The following is an 18,482-nucleotide window of genomic DNA, read 5'->3' as shown; positions in this document are numbered from 1 at the left end:
CTTATCACAGAGTTAATTTCCAATTTAAAAGTTTCGAAAGAACAACAATTAGAACAGCCTAAATCAAATTATTTCAAAACTAAATCAAATATACCTATAAAACAGTTAAATGTTATTATCTAAATAATAATGAATTTAACAAAGCACTAGATACCAAATGTGTCTTAAAAGAAAATTAATTTGCACCACTAAAACTAGCTCCTTTTAAACAAAAGCACTTACCAAAAACGTACAAAGCAGCGAGAAAGATATAAAGTAAGGGAAGGAGAGGCGGGTTCCACATCCTTCATCAGATAATGTGGAGTTGTCTCCATCAGGTCTGAAGCAAGCTACCGGTACTCCAGGATGCTCGTCTTCGTTTGGTGACAGAGCCATCATTATGTCCTGCCAGGCTTCTCCTGGCATCATAATATAGCATCTTATAATATATAATATATAAATCTCGTGTCACAATGTTTGTCCTCAATGGACTCCTAAACCACTTAACCGATTATAATAAAATTCGCACACCATGTGCAGTTCGATCCAACTTGAGAGATAGGATAGTTTAAATCTCAAATCGTTTTAGAGAAAGCGGGCGAAGCCGCGGGCGGTAAACTAGTCTTATAATATATATAAATCTCGTGTCACAATGTTTGTCCTCAATGGACTCCTAAACCACTTAACCGATGATAATAAAATTCGCACCATATGCAGTTCGATCCAACTTGAGAGATAGGATAGTTTAAATCTCAAATCGTTTTAGAGAAAGCGGGCGAAGCCGCGGGCGGTAAGCTAGTATTATTATATAGCATAAGATAATAATAGATAATCTGTTCTAAGCATAACAATCTTTTCATGAAATATTTTTAATAAATCTTCATTAATCTATGTAGTTATAGTAAAAACATGAATGTTATATAATTTTGATCTTAATATCTTTGTATACAGTACCATGTTTTATGCAATAAATTATTTATTTATTTAATCTATTTTTTTTTTCACTAAAACTGTAACATCATTGATGATCTAAGTATAGACCACAGACTATAGAAAATTGACGTTATTAACTTACCCGTAGCTGATCTAAATAGCACCATCAGTGCACCACCAAATGTTTGGAAATTGTTATTTCTCGTTATAATATCATCATCGAGTGCTATTTTTCCAAAGAGCTGAAAATAAATGCAGAGTAAAAAATAGGAGAATTTGACATTTGTGGCGTTGGTGTGATCTCCACTATAGTATATGTTGTAATTTGGTTGTAATTATAGTTACAAGAAGCTATATCAAATGCTCACATCATAAAGCATCAATTATCTTCTATTTTATGTTACAAATGGATCTAAATGTGTTGCTCGAGAACGGCTGGACCGATTTCGTTAATTATTTTTTTATAATATTCCTTGAAGTACTGAGGAATAGTTGTTATGATGAGAAAATGTAAACATGTACCACAGGCGAAGCCGAGGCGGACGGCTAGTAACTTCATACCTAATATTAAACTGATTTCAAGGATATCAAAATGGCAAATGACAATTTGACTGGCCGGTTGGCTAGGTTGGTAGTGGCCCTGCCTTCCAAGCCAGAGGTCGTAGGTTCGATCCCCACCCGGGGCAAATATTTGTGTGATGAACATAGATGTTCGCTCTGTGTCTGGGTGTTAATTATCTATATAAGTATTTATTTAAAATTATATATGTATGTTTATCAGCCATCTGGTTTCCATAACACAAGCGAAAACTTAGTATGGGATCAGATCGTGCCGTGTGTGAAAATTGTCCCTAAATATTTTTTTTTTTTTTTTTTTATTAAAGATAGCCAGGCATTTGACTGCATCCTACCTGATGGTAAGTAGTGATGCAGTCTATGAATGAGCATGCCTGCCTAGAAAGAGCCTATTCACTTTTACCCTGAACAGATCCGGATTATAGGTTTCTGGAAAGACAGACGCGGGCAAGGCGTTCCAGTCCCTCGCTGTTCGGTTTATAAAAGAGTTCTGAAACCGTTTTGTGCGCAAAAAAGGTACATCAACTATGAAGGGATGGAAGCCAAGCGCGCGTCGAGATGTTCTGTGGTGGAAAGGGGAGGGTGGAATGAGATTATGCAGCTCCGTTGCACATTCCCCGAAGTGCAAGCGGTAAAAAACTGATAGGCATGCGACTTTACGTCTATGTTCAAGACTAAGCAGTCTACTCTTGGTCAGATTCTGGTCATCTATAATCCTTACAGCACGTCTCTCAATCGAATCCAATGCTCCTAGATGTGTTTTTGCAGCTCCAGCCCATAAATGGCTGCAGTACTCCACACACGAACGAATTTGTGCTTGATATATATTTAGAAGCTGTTTTGGTGTGAAGTACTGCCTGACCTTCGATAATATGCCAAGTTTTTTGGCAGCCATTCGAGCCTTGGATTCGATGAAAGCACCGAAGTTAAGATCAGATGAGAGAGTTACTCCTAGTAGCTCGAGGTGGTCAGCTACTGTAATCGCTACATTCTGAAAAGAAGGCGTCAGCTCAAAACTACTCTTTTTGGCAGTGAAAAGGCAAGCCTGAGTTTTATTGGCATTGAATTGGACAAGATTGGCGTCGCCCCAATCTGAGACCTCTCTAAGTGTCCTATTCACGCGTTCGACCATGGCCTCTCTTTCCATTTTAATTTTGTCCTTTGTTGCAATAGCATCAGATAAGTACCGTTCTACAACGGTGCTGTCATCTGCATACCCAAAAATGTTATGCTTAAGCATATCATTTATGTGCAGCAGAAACAGCGTTGCAGACAGGACAGATCCTTGGGGAACTCCGGCATTAATTGCCAATTGATCAGAAGCGCAGCCATCGACGACGACACGCACTGATCGTTCCCGTAGGAAATCAGCTATCCAAATGCTAAGGGTGGAGGGCACTCCATAGGAAGGAAGCTTGTTTATTAAACTGTCGTGCCAAAACTTTATCAAAAGCCTTGGAGATGTCAAGGGACACAGCAAGAGCCTCCCCATGATTCTCCAAGGCTTCTCCCCACAGATGTGAAGCGTGAACTAGAAGGTCACCAGTAGATCTCCTCTTACGGAAACCGTACTGGCGATCATTTAGAAGGTCGTTGGATTCAAGATGCGTGAGGAGCCTATAGTTCAATATTCTCTGCATAATTTTGCAAATTATGGATGTTATTGAGATCGGCCGATAATTAGATGGGTCAGCGCGACTTCCTTTCTTAGGCACTGGTTGGATGTTAGCGAGCTTCCATGCTTTAGGCACCACCCCCATTTGGAGAGACAGGCGAAACAGGCGAGTGAGAATTGGTGATATCTCAGGTGCGCAGGTCTTCAAGACGATCGCTGGTATACCATCGGGCCCACTTGCTTTATTTACGTCTAGGTTGCGCATTTCATTCAACACTTCTTTTTGTTTTATACGAATTTCTGGCATTAGGGAACCACAATGTGGTATGCTAGGTGGAATTACATTCGTAGGACCTAGACGAGAGTTGGTGGAGAAATGAAATGCGAACACATCTGCTTTCTCTTTCGCACTATGGGCAAGGGACCCGTCAGGTTTAAACAGTGGAGGAAAAGAGGGTCGAGAAAAGTTGGTTTCCACAGCTTTCGCAAGAGACCAAAAGGCTTTGCTACCGGCTGGGTAAGATGATAGCCTGTTCCCTATATGGCGGATATGGTCGCGATGTGCTTCTTTCATCACCTTCTTGCAAAACTTAGATGCCCTGTTAAATATTTTCTTGAGCTTACTGATGTCAGGATCTTTACGGAGACGCGCGTCTGCCCAGTTCCGGTATGCAACTTGCTTGTTCCGTTCAGCTGTGGCGCATTTACTATTGAACCAAGGGCGGGTTTTGCTACTGATGGAGACATCAGAGAACGGTATGTAATATTCCATTGCTTGACGAATAACATCTGTGACATTTTCAGCACAGAGCGACGGGTCATTGGAGCCAAAACAAACCTGTTGCCAGGGGTAAGACGCAAAAAAGTGCCGCATTTCGTCCCAATCTGCTGAATTATATCTCCATACTCTCCTCTTTCCTTTAGCCGAGAGATCAGGAGGAGAGTATGTTGACACAGACTTCACCAGACAGTGGTCTGAAGTACCTAAAGGTGCGGTTACCATTACCATGTATCGGTCTGGATCAGTAGTCATCAGAAGGTCGAGACAGTTTGCAGAATGGCCTTCAACGTCAGGGATGCGGGTTGCGTCAGTTACTAGTTGGGTGAGGTTATGTGAAGTTACGAAATTGAATACTTCCTTCCCAGCATGATCGGTTTTTCGAAACGGAAACAACCATTCACTGTGACAGGCATTAAAGTCACTGAGAAGCACAATTTGCGCGCTAGGGAATCTTAGTTGTACTGTATCGACGGTCTCACTCAGATAATTGAAGAGCCTTGTTGTATCTGAGTCCCCACTGTGCGAACGGTAGACACAAGAGTAGACTATTTGTTCAGACGAAGTTTCAATCATGATCCACAGAACAGAGAAATTATGATCTTCAAGGTGGCGGAGACGTTGTGAACAGATATCATCACGTACATATGCACATACACCAGCTTTAGGACGGAAATTATGTTCCAATGAGTATCCCGGATATCCGAGGTACGACGAGTCAGGTGGACATCTGATTTGTGTCTCCGTTAAGAAAAGCAAGTGCGGCTTATCAGTCTCAAGGTGGTGGTGTACTGGAAGGAGATTGGAGTGCAATCCTCGAATATTAGAGAGGTGCACTTTTAAAGAGAGGAAGTGCCGCCGCTGTGTAAACTTATTTCTGTTTCGGACTTTTTTCATGTTTTATTTCGTGTTTAAGGCGTGAATAGGCAGGAACATTTAGCAGTTGAACGAGGCTCAGACATCAATAAAATAACATCGCGATGCATGCAATACCAACGCTGGAAGATGGCTGGCCTGGAGACCGCGGGGACGCCCGAAACCCCCCAGATATCGCCAACGGGTCCTCTCTTCCGGTCGCCAACCGGCACGTTGAAGCCAATCTGGGATTATGCGCAGGCGGCGGGGCAGCCTTTCATGAGTGGCTAACTCATTACTTGGGCCTCCTACAACCTGCGGTCGGCCAGCGGAGAACCGTTTCTTCGAATCCCGCTGCTCTCCAAAACCAGACATCCGGCGTTAAAAATACTACAGCAACGGAATCAGTAAACGAAATATTTATTTATTTATTTAAAATAAAGATATTTAAAACTCACCTGCATCCCAACAACAGCATAAATGAAGAACAACAAAACAATCAACAAAGCAACATAGGGCAAAGCTTGAAACGACTTTATGAACGTCCACAATAAGGTTCGTATTCGCTCGCCCCGAGATAATAGTTTTATGAGTCGCATAGCTCGAAACAGTCGGAAGAAGATGACGTATTTAAGAAGGGTACCCTGGAAAGGAAAATAATATATTAATAGATTTGTGGAAATAATAATGCAATTTTAAAGGTAAGATAATATTATTTAAAAAAATCGTTGATAAAATTTACGTTGCTCACCTCCTTGTTTTCAGATGCGTCGAGCTGCAAAAATAGATAAAGAAATAAAACAGTGGTTCTAATATTTTATTATAAAAAATCATATTTTGCTACCCACTATGGCTTAAATTTTGAAAATATTTAACAACGTTATATTCTATATTAAGAAAAACTATAAGTTATTTAAAGGAAACTGTGCTTACCTCTTTCATTTCCAAGGGGGCAAGCTGAAAAAAAAACATTTTATATTTAATTGATAAAGCTTTTTTCAACTCATTTCCATTTCCTGCCTCATCAAATAAAATGTTTACTCTAGAAACACAAAAAGCCTTTGTGTGGCTTATTATTACTATTATATTATTTATGTCAAGGACACCTTAGTTCTTTGTCAATAAATTACTGTGTAACATATAGGTTATACAAGATATCATACTATATCTTCAGTAGATTTGTTTGATTTATTTATTTCCTCCTTAAATATTTATGTAATTACAAAAAATGTATCAGTAAAATAAAGTATACTCACAGCTGGCAGTTTATTTTCGTTCACTTGCGTCACTACAATATCTATTATACTACCTACAACCAGAATAAAATCTGTCGTATTCCACGCGTCACCGAAGTAATTCTGTAAAAAGTTTTAAATCCAACTATAAAAGAAATCTTCTCATTACCAGATTTAGTTTATTTTAAGTTGTAACCAGTACCTACTAGCGTACTTTACCGCAGTTCTTGATATTCCTACATACCTTTGTCTGTTTCTATCTTTTAAGGTCTTTACTTGTTTTACTCAATTACTCAATTGATTATGATTAATTGCTTAAAAAGGATTACTCACCTTAAATCTAAATGCTGCCAATTTAAATACGAACTCCAACATGAAAACTGTAGTTAAAACCATGTTAAGATAATCTAACGCCTGAAAATATAATGTGCCATATTAGTAGTAAGTAAGTAGTCAATATTATAGCAAATCTATACTAATATTATAAAGAGGAAAGGTTTGTATGTATGTATGTACAAATGTAAGGTTTTCACGCATAAACTACTGGAGCGATTTTGATGAAATTTGGCACAGACAATCTTTAGACCCTGAGAAAGAACATAAGCTACCTTTTATTGCGAAATATGTACCATGGGCGAAGCCGGGGCGGACCGCTAGTATAAAATAACAAGAATTTTGATTCAAATACTTGAACAACACCATAGAAAAAAATCTACTAGTAATAATGTTTATTTACTACTTACTTTCTTATAGAGAGGTTTTGCGTCATGATATTTCATCATAAGGGCAACTGTATTGAGTACAATGAAGAAAAATATCACATACTCAAATCTTTGTGACGTCACAAACCACCATGTCTTATACTGTATTCTATGTTTTGGTATATACCTGTAATTAATAATAATAATAATATATCGTTTATTTCTTATTCTTTCATAGACATAGACATGGACATATTCAATATAGTTTTGTTCAAAATTAAAGAGTAGGTATAAGTGGCACCCGTTTTAGGCTAAGTTCGAAGAACTAGCCTGTATATATAAATGGAAATTCAATTTAGAAGCCAATAGTTGAATACGTAGATTTTAAAAGTTTACTTTAGTACTAAGAAACGCGTTTGACTTGGTATCCGTTTAAAATATACAAAGTATTCCTTATAAATGCTCTATTTAAAGAGTATGTTCATTGAATAATCACAGAAACGTGAATGTTAAACAATTTCAATTTGTTTGAATAATCATTCTTGTAATATTGTACAAGCTTATTGAAAAAATAGCAAGGAGTACCGCTGGGTTCTATACTAGGACCACAATTTAAAAACAAATTTAATAACTATCTTATGCTAGATTACTTACCTTCTTATTGGTTTTGCTTTTAACGCAAACTCTATACAATTTCTTTGATTTTTATCTAATTCACAATCTTTAAACTCCTGCTCTCCTTCCTTTTGGAATGTTACTATGACAAAACCTACGAATATATTAACCTGAAAAAATTAATTATAGTTAGTATTACAAGCTTAATATTATTTAAAAAGTCACATACATTATAAAACAAGAAGTTAAACTTACCATAAAAAATGCTATCACAATAATATAACTTATATAGAAAAACGCGACAAGCGGCCGAGAATTTTCTATAGGTCCGTGATTCTCTTCATTCGAATCCATTGATGTAGATAATAAGCTATAACAATGTTTAAAGGTATAAGTGTAACGAAATAATTCAGTTGTTCTTTGTTTTTACAAGAACTTAACACCAATTTTAATTAGAATTGAATTGAACAAAATATAAGAAACCGAATGATCATAACGACGGCTTGAATATCGAATACAGGGGTTCGAAAATGTATATGAATAAATAAACACACAAAATTTATGGAACAAATACAATAAAAACTAAAATAACTTACCCTGGCCACCCTTCAAATGTGGACACAGTAAACAACGTGAGCATTCCATTCAGTACATTATCAAAATTAAACTTATTTTTCATCCAAATACGATCTTCGATTGTTGGTTTATTATTCTTATATACCAGATAAGCTCCCCTGAAAAGTGGAAAATTTTAGGAATTCTCGAAAACATACCCAAAACATGCTTATTGATAATAATGATAAATTTAATGACGATGATCAAGTTTGTCTAGAAAATGATTATGATGATCATGATGAGATAACGACTGAATGAAAATAATGTGACAATATTTGTTATCGTATAGAACTTGATACAATACTTACTGGCATTGATCAGAATCCACTTTGGTTATATCTGAACACATATAGAATTTTCCCTGAAACCAACTCAAGTTAATTAATTTATAAATTAATACGAAATAGGGTAATAACACAGCAAAATATAAACCATACCATGAGGAAAGGCACACACGTGATTAAGTTGTTAATACGCTATAATTCTGACCAAACGTATATGATATTTGAAATTTAAAATTAACGTCTTAGTTTTTGTACAGTAGTTACTTTGTGAACGATATGTTTTATTTTACTCACTTTCGTTTTCGTTTACTTTCGAATATGTTGATGATTTGTGTTTTCAATTAAACTTCATTAACTTAATAGTGTATTGAAAATGTTTACTACAATACTTGTAAAGCTTATCTTATCAGAACATAATCTAATTGTAAGATTTTTTCAATTTTAAAAATAATCTGCATTATTACAGAATACCATATTCCTTTGGACAGAATATCAAATAAAGCAGTACCTTAAACAATTGTATGCCAACAACAGCGAACATAAATTGCAACATATGATTGATCACCAGAATGTTCCCGATCGATTTTATTGAAGCAAACACACACTTGACCACATACTGTCACATGAACAAAGAGTTACGTTTGTTAAATCCACAGTTACGTTACCAAAAAATAATTTTCCATTCATCCAAAAACGTGACGTTGCATCGCGAACATTTGTGTAAGAAAAATAAAAAAAACTGTTATTCAACAAAACAAAATATTTTACAAGACATTAGTCCTTGGTTTTTAATTTCAAAAAACAAAATGCCAGTGTCCTGATCTGACTTGAACAAACTCAAAAAAAAATCGTGAAACCAAGTACCTTATTCCTACTTCTCGAGCGGAAATGTCCAGGTAGGGGTGCAAAAAAACACAAAAAAGCTCATTTTGAGTCCAAAAAATCACATACACTTTACAAGTAGCACACAACACCTTTGGGTTTTGTGGAAAAAAATAGTTAAAACGAACACGCGTGAACCTAAAGCGAATTTTTGGACCCACGGACAAAGCAAGGGTTAGTAATGATCGAAAAGAAAAAGCCTCACACACAAACGTAATCAGATTATTTGAGAGTCAAAAATTTCTAAACAGCCCAAGATCTAAATAGTCGGATGCTGAGAACGAAGCATTATTTTCGATAGATAGAGAACGTTCTAATCAAGTAACGTGCGAACACAGCTAGTGCTATACTTACTACATAAAATGGTACCCAAAGGTGTCGTTGAAAAAAAAAAACTCAAAATAAATGCAAAAAACATTCCTCTACCTTGAACATTTGCACTCCCATTACAGCGAACATGAACTGAAGGAGGTTTGTCACCAACAAAATGTTGCCGATCGTTTTAATAGCAACGATAACGCATTGTACTACGTGCTAGAAATACGTAAAAATACATTTTACTAAACTGGACTTTATTCTGTATGAGATAGAGTCGGTATTGCAATGGTACTGACCTTCAAGCCCTTCGCTCGGTTGATCGCACGGAGCGGTCTCAACACTCTGAACACTCGCAAGATTTTTATGAACGATACGTTGTTTGAGCTGAAATATAAGAAAGATTAATAAATAACTTGTTGTAAGTAAATGTCAATCAATAAAATAGTTTAACAGCTAAAGTGTTTTATAAAATATATGTTGTGTAGCATAAACATATTTTATAACATTCATTGCGCAGTAAACATCACTTCACTTTATTTTCCATTGTCAAACTTTTCTACTGCTGTAGTTAGAATAGAGTTTTTCAAATCGATTTTAAAATCTTTTATTCTTGAAACTTACATATAATGATGTGGAGGAAATTTTACGATTTTTAGTTATTTAACAATCATACAAATATAATAATAGCGATACTTATCAAAATGGTAATGATAAAAAAATTAATACAAGAATCATACAAATATAATAATGTCAATACTGATCATAATGGTAATGACAAAAACAATTAAACAGACGATAAAACTCACCCAGTCAAAGAAACAAGAGAAACTATAACAACCAACAAATCCAACAAATTGAAAGCAGATCTACAGAAGGCGTCCTTGTGCAAGATGAAGCCATACGTGATGAGCTTTAGGAGTAACTCGATGGTAAATACTGTTGTGAAGAAGTAGTCTATTTTGCGGAGGATCTGGAATATTTAATAATTGATTTGTGAAACCATATAGCAATATAAAAAAAGGAAAATATATTGTTTATTTATTGGCTTATTTGTGAAATTGTGTTGTACAATAACTTATAGCTGCAAAAAGACTACAATGTAGAAATTTGATTTCAGGCTCATCCAACAAACAAAGAACACTTACGGATTAGAGTAAATAAATAGTTGCAGAAATTTTCCTGTTACGGGTTAGGGTAATTAAATAGTTTCAGAAATTTCCAGTTACGGGTTAGGGTAAATAAATAGTTTCAGAAATTTTCCAGTTACGGGTTAGGGTAAATAAATAGTTGCAGAAATTTTCCAGTTACAGGTTAGGGTAAATAAATAGTTGCAAAAATTTTCCAGTTACGGGTTAGGGTAAATAAATAGTTGCAGAAATTTTCACATGCCCAGTACTAATATTTCCTACGCAGTAGACTAGTCTGAATCGAAATAAAGAAGTATACCTAAAGTAAGTTAAACGATCTATACGGCCAAGAGAACTATTTATACTAAAAGGGTATTTAACACTTTTTCGAGTTGATAGTAGTTTAAAAATTGATCACAAAAACAAAATCTTGATTTATAATTAAAAAGAAAGAAAGACTAACCTCACGTTTCGCTTCAGTAGCTTTCCCCTCAACAGGATCTTCCATCGCCAACATGAGAGACGAGGCGAGAATACAAACCAAAATGAGATTTCTGAACCAAGAGTTGTTCTGTACTTTGTAACAGGACACTCGGAACCTGGAAAAATAAAAATAAATATTTTGAAGAATTTTTGAAATGATACTTCTTTAGGCGCGTTGAGAGTAAAATTTCAAGGTCGCATCATGGTAATACCGTCACATTATGGAGCTAGGCGACGATTTTGGTATCTTTGTATTTTGCCAAAGTAGTTTCACTTCTGACACGTGCGCTCAGCACACACACTTTTTTATTATACAACTTATCATAATCTGTATTGATATCATATCCTCCCTATCTGACTTGTTTATAAAAATCTAGATACTTCAATTATTGCCAATACTGCTCTCTTCTGCTCTCTCCTTCTTGAGCTCTCTTCTCCAATTAAAAAGAACATTTATGAAATTGGTATATTCTTACCAATTATCTTTAGAAAATACAAAGAAGCTGGTGGCTTCTGGTATTGGTTTTTCCTGGGTCTTTATTTCCACTTCAGACAATCTTCTAGGTCGAGCTGTGATGGTTGGCTGGCGTTTGGGAGGAGGTTGTGGTTCCTCTTTCTTTATGTCGCCTAAAATACCGATAATTCAATTTCATTTGCTGGATTTATATAACGTTAACATTGTTTCAGATCATATATTTAAGCCACTTTTAACTTCTAGGGTCATTCTTCCCTTTATATTGAAATAATACAATAAAAATGAAATACTTATGTTTTTTTTTTTGAAATAAGTACAAATCGGATTATAATATTAACACATATTGAATGAAATATTTTAGTAGGAATCGAGACTACAATTAAGTATTTCCACAGATTTGCCAATTAAATTAATGAATATGAACTACAGATGGAATGTGTTACCGTTTTGTTTCTTCTCAGCTGTCACTAAAACATCTTTAACGTCGTCATTTTGTTCCTCTTGCTCTAGCTCAACTTCTTCCTCAGATCCTGTCTCTTCGTATTCATTTTCTGATCTAGTTTTAATAAAATAAACAATATTTTAATTCACATTTCTAAATCAATCTATGTAGTACATCACAAATGAACTACATATTATATTCATGGTAACTTATTAGTATGTACTGATATTAAAATTAAAAACTACATTTAAACATTAAAATATGTACGCTATTTACCTGGCCACTCTCTTATATTTTTTATACTTTTGGCTGCATGTAAAAATTGCAATTAGATATCATCTTTCGTATTAATATATCGAAAATATATATAATATTATAACTCTTACCAATATAGAAATTCAAATATATATTAAAACCTCACCCTTCACTAGAATACCCTTCTTCATCATTAGCATATTCATCATCAGTTTCACCTCTCTCTTCATCTAGTTGTGGATTTCCTGCTTCAGGATTATCTGCACCCTGAATTATGAATTCAACAAATTAATTTACTGTTTTAATATTATGTAAAATATTAATTTTATCCCTAGAAATGAAACTTATATAAGACATTATTTGAAAGTAGAATTTAAGAATTTGCAACATTTAATACAATGTAGTCATAAATAAACATTATCTTGCATATAATTAAAAATTAACAATTAATTATTTGTTATTTATTGCTAATTATTTTCTAGCCCCTTAATACTTACATCTTTTTCTTTAACAATTTCTTCATCCATATCTTCAGCATCTCCCAAATTATCAACAGCAATAGCCAAGAACACGTTCAATAGAATATCTGTTCTTGTCTCAGGTATTTTATTGTTTTAAAATTCACAAGTATACTTAATTTGGTATAATATTAACAATGTAGATTGTGATAGTTCAATCGATTTAACTATTGTAAGATGATTTTTTTTTAATCTTAAATGAAACTCATCATTTACAGTTTTCAATTATTGTCCCAATTTATATGACACTAGCTGTGCCGCGCGGTTTCACCCGCGTGGCTCCGCTCCTGTTGGTCTTAGCGTGATAATATAGCCTTTATTACTCGTGGATAATGTAGCTATCGAATGGTGAAAGAATTTCTAAAATCGGTCCAGTAGTTTATGAGCCTATTCATTATAATCAAACAAACAAACAAAGTTTTCCTCTTTATAATATTAGTGTAGATTTCATTTCAAAATAAATTTTTGATCCCCACCTCTACACTGATCAAAATTTACAGTATCTTTTACAAATCATACCAAAACTACAAATTTCAAATACCATTTCCACACAGCAAAATATAATTTTCAATCATCTATTTAATAAAAAGGATACAGTTACCACAAATAAAGATAACAATAAAGTATATAGAGGCCAACATGCCGGGAGTCCCCACTCCACCGTACGCGTTGATACCGTGGTACATTACCACATTCCAGTCCTCGCCTGTTAGGATCTGATAATAATAAAATAGATGAATGAATGAGATAATTGTAACAAGAAGTTAATGATTTATTTGTAGTAAATTAAATAACAACTATATGCTGAAAGTTATATTGAATTTAGGAGACTAGAAAAGATTGTAATAGAAATTACAGGACGATGATAAATGCAGGAATAGGTAACATAAAATAGAGTAACATAATAGAGAATTGTAGATTTTAGTAACCTAGGAAAGGGACACAGGCAGAAATATAAAAGATAAGAAATGAACCTGAATGTAAGAGTAAGCAAGTAAGTACTAATAGAAGAAATTTTATTCTATATAGCTATCAATAACAATAAACATCGGAAAAATGAAGCATTTAAATCTATCACAAAATCAATGAAAGATATACAAGTAAATACCTGGAACATAGTCAACACAGCTTGCCAGAAAGAGTCAAAGTTATGTCTTTCCTTCTGCTCCTCTGGTTCATAATCAAATCTTCCACCAAACACCTGCATCCCCAGTAACGCGAAGATCATGATGAAGAGGAACAAGAGTAAGAGAAGGGAGAAGATCGACTGGATGGAGTTGAGAAGAGATGCTACCAGGTTGGAGAGGGACCGCCAATACCTGGGTAAAAAGTGGATTTTAATTTTATTGTGTTAGAAAACGTCAAGTTCTAAATATTAATGTTTCAATTATATTTAGAGCAGGGATAATACGATTATTTATGTTTTTCAAAGACCAAAGTAATTTATGGAGAAATTAAAGCATGTAGATTGTAAATGTTTTAATAAGTTTGGAAACTTAGGTAATTGCATAATTGGTAAAAATAAAGGGAAAGATATCATTACAAAACTCAGATCAAAAAGACGATACACAAGTTATGATGATAATGTTTATTATTATGTTATGACTCTAAGACCAAATTGGATAATTTTTTTATAAGTTAGAATCCTGAAGATGGATATATAAATCTGGGATAAGATTTAATGGCCAAGATATATTTATGAGAGAAGTCGCGATAGAAAAGTTACATTGTACGAACACATTTTACTACAAGTGCTATTTTCGAAATTCATATTATTTTATACCATAAAGAAAAACAATACTTACTTAGTAACCTTAAACACCCGCAACAATCTAACACATCTCAACACAGATATACCAAGTTGCGGAATCGTTCCCGATATAGTGAGAGCCAGTTCGACAATTGAACACACCATCACGAAACAGTCAAAACGGTTGAACAGGGACACGAAATAGCCCTGTAAAAGGAAACAGATAATATAAAGAATGAAATAGGTCAAAAAGGATATGAAATAACATTGGAATATGGTAAAATAGATGATATAATAAATTAAACAGGTGATATAAGTGTAGTAAATGGTATTGAAAATGATGGTGATACATCAGATGATGTAAATATAATCACTACATAGTATAAAACAAAATCGCTTTCTCTGTTCCTATGTCCCTATGTATGCTTAAATCTTTAAAACTACGCAACGGATTTTGATGCGGTTTTTTTAATAGATAGAGTGATTGAAGAGGAAGGTTTTAGTATATTAATTATTATGTTTTAGACAAAGCGGGCGAAGCCGCGCGCGATAAGCTAGTATAATGATAAAACACGGAAACGTTGTAACATAACCAAATTATGAAACACCTAATAAAAATGTATATATAATCATAATTAGGATATTACTATAGATGAACTCACTGTATATTCTTGTAGAGTTTCAGATATTTTGATAAAATAAACCATTATAAATCAAATTAAAATGAATAAAATCATAATTTACAACATTATAAAGAAAAATACGAGCTTGACTTTAATTAATGATATTATACACTCGAAAGTAAAATTATGGAATTGATTTTCATTTTTTTTGAAGTGAAACTTCTTTATCGGGGTTGGAAAAAAATTTAGTCTAACATTTTTTCGTTACGCGTGACATTTTTCCGTTACGCGCCATCTTTTTCCTATACCTACCATTCGTGATTCGACGTATTTCTGTAAAGTTGAATATAGTAAATTATTTTTTGAAAAATAAGGTCATAAAGAAGTTTCACTTCTTACGTGTGTACACTAGTACACGCACACATTTTTTTTTCAATTTATTAATCCTATAAATTAATAAGTACTATTCAACTTACCTGAAAGCCTAAAGCGTACATCTTTACCAGCATCTCCATCGTGAAGAGTACCACAAACAAGTAATTTGCATAATTCTGAACATCATCCAACCATGGCGGTTGACTGTAACAGAAAAAGTGTAAATTATAAGTTAAATTATGAAACGAAAGAGTTAGAAAGAGAATAAACTATTCAATAAGAGATTACGACAAGAAGAGCAAGATAACTAAACGCTAGACGAAAAATCATAAAACAAAACGTGTTGAAAGGGATTGTAACAGATGTACGAATGTAACAAATGTCCTTATTGTTTTTCTCTTGCCTAATTTTCAAACATTTTTACAAAAAAAATTTGATATTTTTTTTACAGAAAGATGTAAATAGGGAGGAGTGTGAGCTAAATTTTCTACTTAGGTATTTCATTAATTGTAGACAATATACTAATTGTTTTAATATTTACAGGTTCAGATAAAATCAACGGCTAAATACTCACTTATGATGTTCAGTGGCCAAAACAAGTGTATTCAAAAACACAAGAACAATGATCGCCCAGTAGAAGGTCTGCGATTTTACCGCCTTACGACATGCTCTGCGCATGCGACGGTTTACCTGAAATTAGATGAAATAAGAAATTAGAACTTCATTATATTAAGTCATGTCATTCAAAGAAAGTCAAGAGTAAACTACTGGACCAATGAGGCTGAAATTAGGTACGCAGATAGCGACTATGATGAAGGCGCTATGGTATTTTGATAAATACCCCCCAGAGGATAAAAAGTGTTGCAAGTTTGTACCATGAAAATATATTTTCACCACGCGGGCGAAGCAGTGGGCAACAGCTAGTTTAACAAGTTTCACTGGTTGGTCAAAAATAGTTGGATATACCTGAGCTAAAGATTAAATCTCGGGCTCTTTTATCTAGAAAACTTGATTATAATTTATAACCATTGAGCTATTATTACTACGTATAGAGGAGACACGACGAACAAAATCTGTGCGCGGCGGGGGCGGCGCGGGGCGGCGCGGGGCGGCTAGTGAGTCATAGATTAAGCGATGTCATCGACTCACCGCTATTATAGAGGCGCCCGCCAAAAATTTTCCTCGAACCAAGTTTTAAAAATGATTGTCTACCGATGAAAAGTTATTTCCTTGCACTTTGCCGCATTAATTGAATTATTAGTGCAATATCATAACACACTCGAGGGCAGCATCAGTTTCATGGTTTTTTGCTATAAAATAAACAAGACACGAACGCAACCATCACGCTAAAGCGACTGAGTGTAGTGTGGCCGGTTGACCTATGTTGAGTGGAACATAAGTAATCACTTATGTTGAGAGGCGGTGTCTTCTCCATACGTAGTAATATCTCAATGATTATAACTTCCACACACTGATAAGTAGATGTATTTCAAACATAGCAATATTTTACATCCGTGTCAAATCTTATACTGCTTAATTAATACAACATTTAATATCATACGAAAATCATATTTTGAAAACTTGTAAGTATTTACTTACTTTATCAAACCTCTTGCAATAAATTTTACAAGATGTCGTCTGTTGTGTGTCGCCATTTACATTTATGTTGTTTTGTGAGCCTTCATTATTTTTTCTTTCTTTCTTGTTTCCTGGAAAAGAATAACAATCAGCATTTTAAATTATTGGTTATTAATTTTTATTTATTTGAATTTTACGATTTTTTTAATTGCCAAATCTGAGTCATTTCCAATGTCTTTTTAATTTACTAACTGGCCGGTTGGCTTGGTTGGTAGTGACCCTGCCTTCCAATCCACTGGTCGTGGGTTCGATTCCCACCCGGGGCAAATATTTGTGTGATGAAAATAGATGTTTGCTCTGTTCTGGGTGTTAATTATCTATATAAGTATTTATTTAAAATTATATATGTATGTTTGCAGCCATCTAGTTTCCGTAACGCAAGCGAAAACTTAGTATGGGATCAGATCGTGCCGTGTGTGAAAATTGTCCCGAAATATTTATTTATTTATTAATATAGATAACATTGACGATAATTGTTTTCTAAATTATGACTTTGCTAAGGAAATTAGGAAATAACATACCCTGTTCATCCTGGTCCTGATCCCTCTGCCCCTGGTCGTTCTCCAGGTCCAGTTCCTCCGCGACTGTGATCCAGTTGAGGTAGCCCTTCAGGTCCTCTTCGAACTGCTGCCGCTCCCGGGACTTCTGGAAGTCCCCCCGGTTCTTCGCTTTCTCACGCTCTTTCGAGAACTCTCTGGAAGTATTGGTATTATATATAAATTTATAAAGAATATAAAAAATTCGATCCGCCCCGGATCCGCCCCGGATTGGCGTGAAAGGATGCGGGTTCGAGTCCCGCGTCGTGATCGAATTTTTTTTATTCATTATAAATTTACATTTATAAAGCATTTGAATACCATGAAAATATCAAATTCAGTATTGGTATCGATTAATCAGAAGTCGGAACCACATGTGTTGTGCAACAGCTAATTTTAATACAGGTTTTTTGAAAATTATTTATAATATTCTTGGAAATATAGAAGGAACATAATAGGAAGATAACAAGCTGATATGTGATTCAGGTTAATATTGGGCGATATTTTTGGAAGAAATATTGTTAGTTTAAGTAAATTCTTAAAATTAATGAATTCTTCAAAATATATTCTTATAATTTTACTACTAATGTTCCTCTAAACTGAATTCATAATGATAATATATTTGAATACATACACTCACCCAGACAACACACCAAGAATCAGATTCATGACGAAAAAGTTGCCAAAAATGACTAGAGTCACGAAATATATCCAGACCCAAGTGTTGCCTTTCACATCTGCTATCTGAAAATAAGCAATATTTCAAGATTAAAATTACAATTTATTAAAGGAAATTAAATAACTAAAAAAATGTTTGAAATCAATAGCTGACTAAAGTTTGGAAAATTACCATAAGAAACAGTGCCGTCTTTAC

General features: G+C 34.4%; 1 protein-coding gene across 1 annotated transcript in view; it reads right to left on the bottom strand.

Moving 5' to 3' along the window:
* LOC123703407 (muscle calcium channel subunit alpha-1-like) overlaps positions 1–18,482 on the bottom strand; it is a 57,951-nt gene that overhangs the window by 9,711 nt on the left and 29,758 nt on the right. Inside the window, exons 8-35 of the mRNA XM_045651364.1 lie at positions 18,249–18,352; positions 17,594–17,766; positions 17,034–17,143; positions 16,009–16,124; positions 15,536–15,638; positions 14,492–14,643; positions 13,795–14,005; positions 13,282–13,402; positions 12,666–12,754; positions 12,335–12,435; positions 11,915–12,027; positions 11,473–11,623; positions 10,977–11,112; positions 10,193–10,356; positions 9,683–9,770; positions 9,495–9,602; positions 8,211–8,263; positions 7,884–8,021; positions 7,543–7,657; positions 7,327–7,457; positions 6,715–6,859; positions 6,305–6,385; positions 5,993–6,094; positions 5,670–5,693; positions 5,488–5,511; positions 5,195–5,380; positions 1,055–1,154; positions 223–398 (exon numbers count right to left, since the gene is read on the bottom strand). Coding sequence (XP_045507320.1) covers positions 223–398; positions 1,055–1,154; positions 5,195–5,380; positions 5,488–5,511; positions 5,670–5,693; positions 5,993–6,094; positions 6,305–6,385; positions 6,715–6,859; positions 7,327–7,457; positions 7,543–7,657; positions 7,884–8,021; positions 8,211–8,263; positions 9,495–9,602; positions 9,683–9,770; positions 10,193–10,356; positions 10,977–11,112; positions 11,473–11,623; positions 11,915–12,027; positions 12,335–12,435; positions 12,666–12,754; positions 13,282–13,402; positions 13,795–14,005; positions 14,492–14,643; positions 15,536–15,638; positions 16,009–16,124; positions 17,034–17,143; positions 17,594–17,766; positions 18,249–18,352 — 3,315 coding nt within the window. The remainder of the gene's footprint in view (positions 1–222; positions 399–1,054; positions 1,155–5,194; positions 5,381–5,487; positions 5,512–5,669; positions 5,694–5,992; positions 6,095–6,304; positions 6,386–6,714; positions 6,860–7,326; positions 7,458–7,542; positions 7,658–7,883; positions 8,022–8,210; positions 8,264–9,494; positions 9,603–9,682; positions 9,771–10,192; positions 10,357–10,976; positions 11,113–11,472; positions 11,624–11,914; positions 12,028–12,334; positions 12,436–12,665; positions 12,755–13,281; positions 13,403–13,794; positions 14,006–14,491; positions 14,644–15,535; positions 15,639–16,008; positions 16,125–17,033; positions 17,144–17,593; positions 17,767–18,248; positions 18,353–18,482) is intronic.

The sequence above is a fragment of the Colias croceus genome, chromosome 26 (genome assembly GCF_905220415.1).
Source record: "Colias croceus chromosome 26, ilColCroc2.1".
NCBI lineage: Eukaryota > Metazoa > Arthropoda > Insecta > Lepidoptera > Pieridae > Colias > Colias croceus.
The sequence above is the reverse complement of the archived record's forward strand: the minus strand, read 5'-3'. Positions and strand labels throughout refer to the sequence as shown.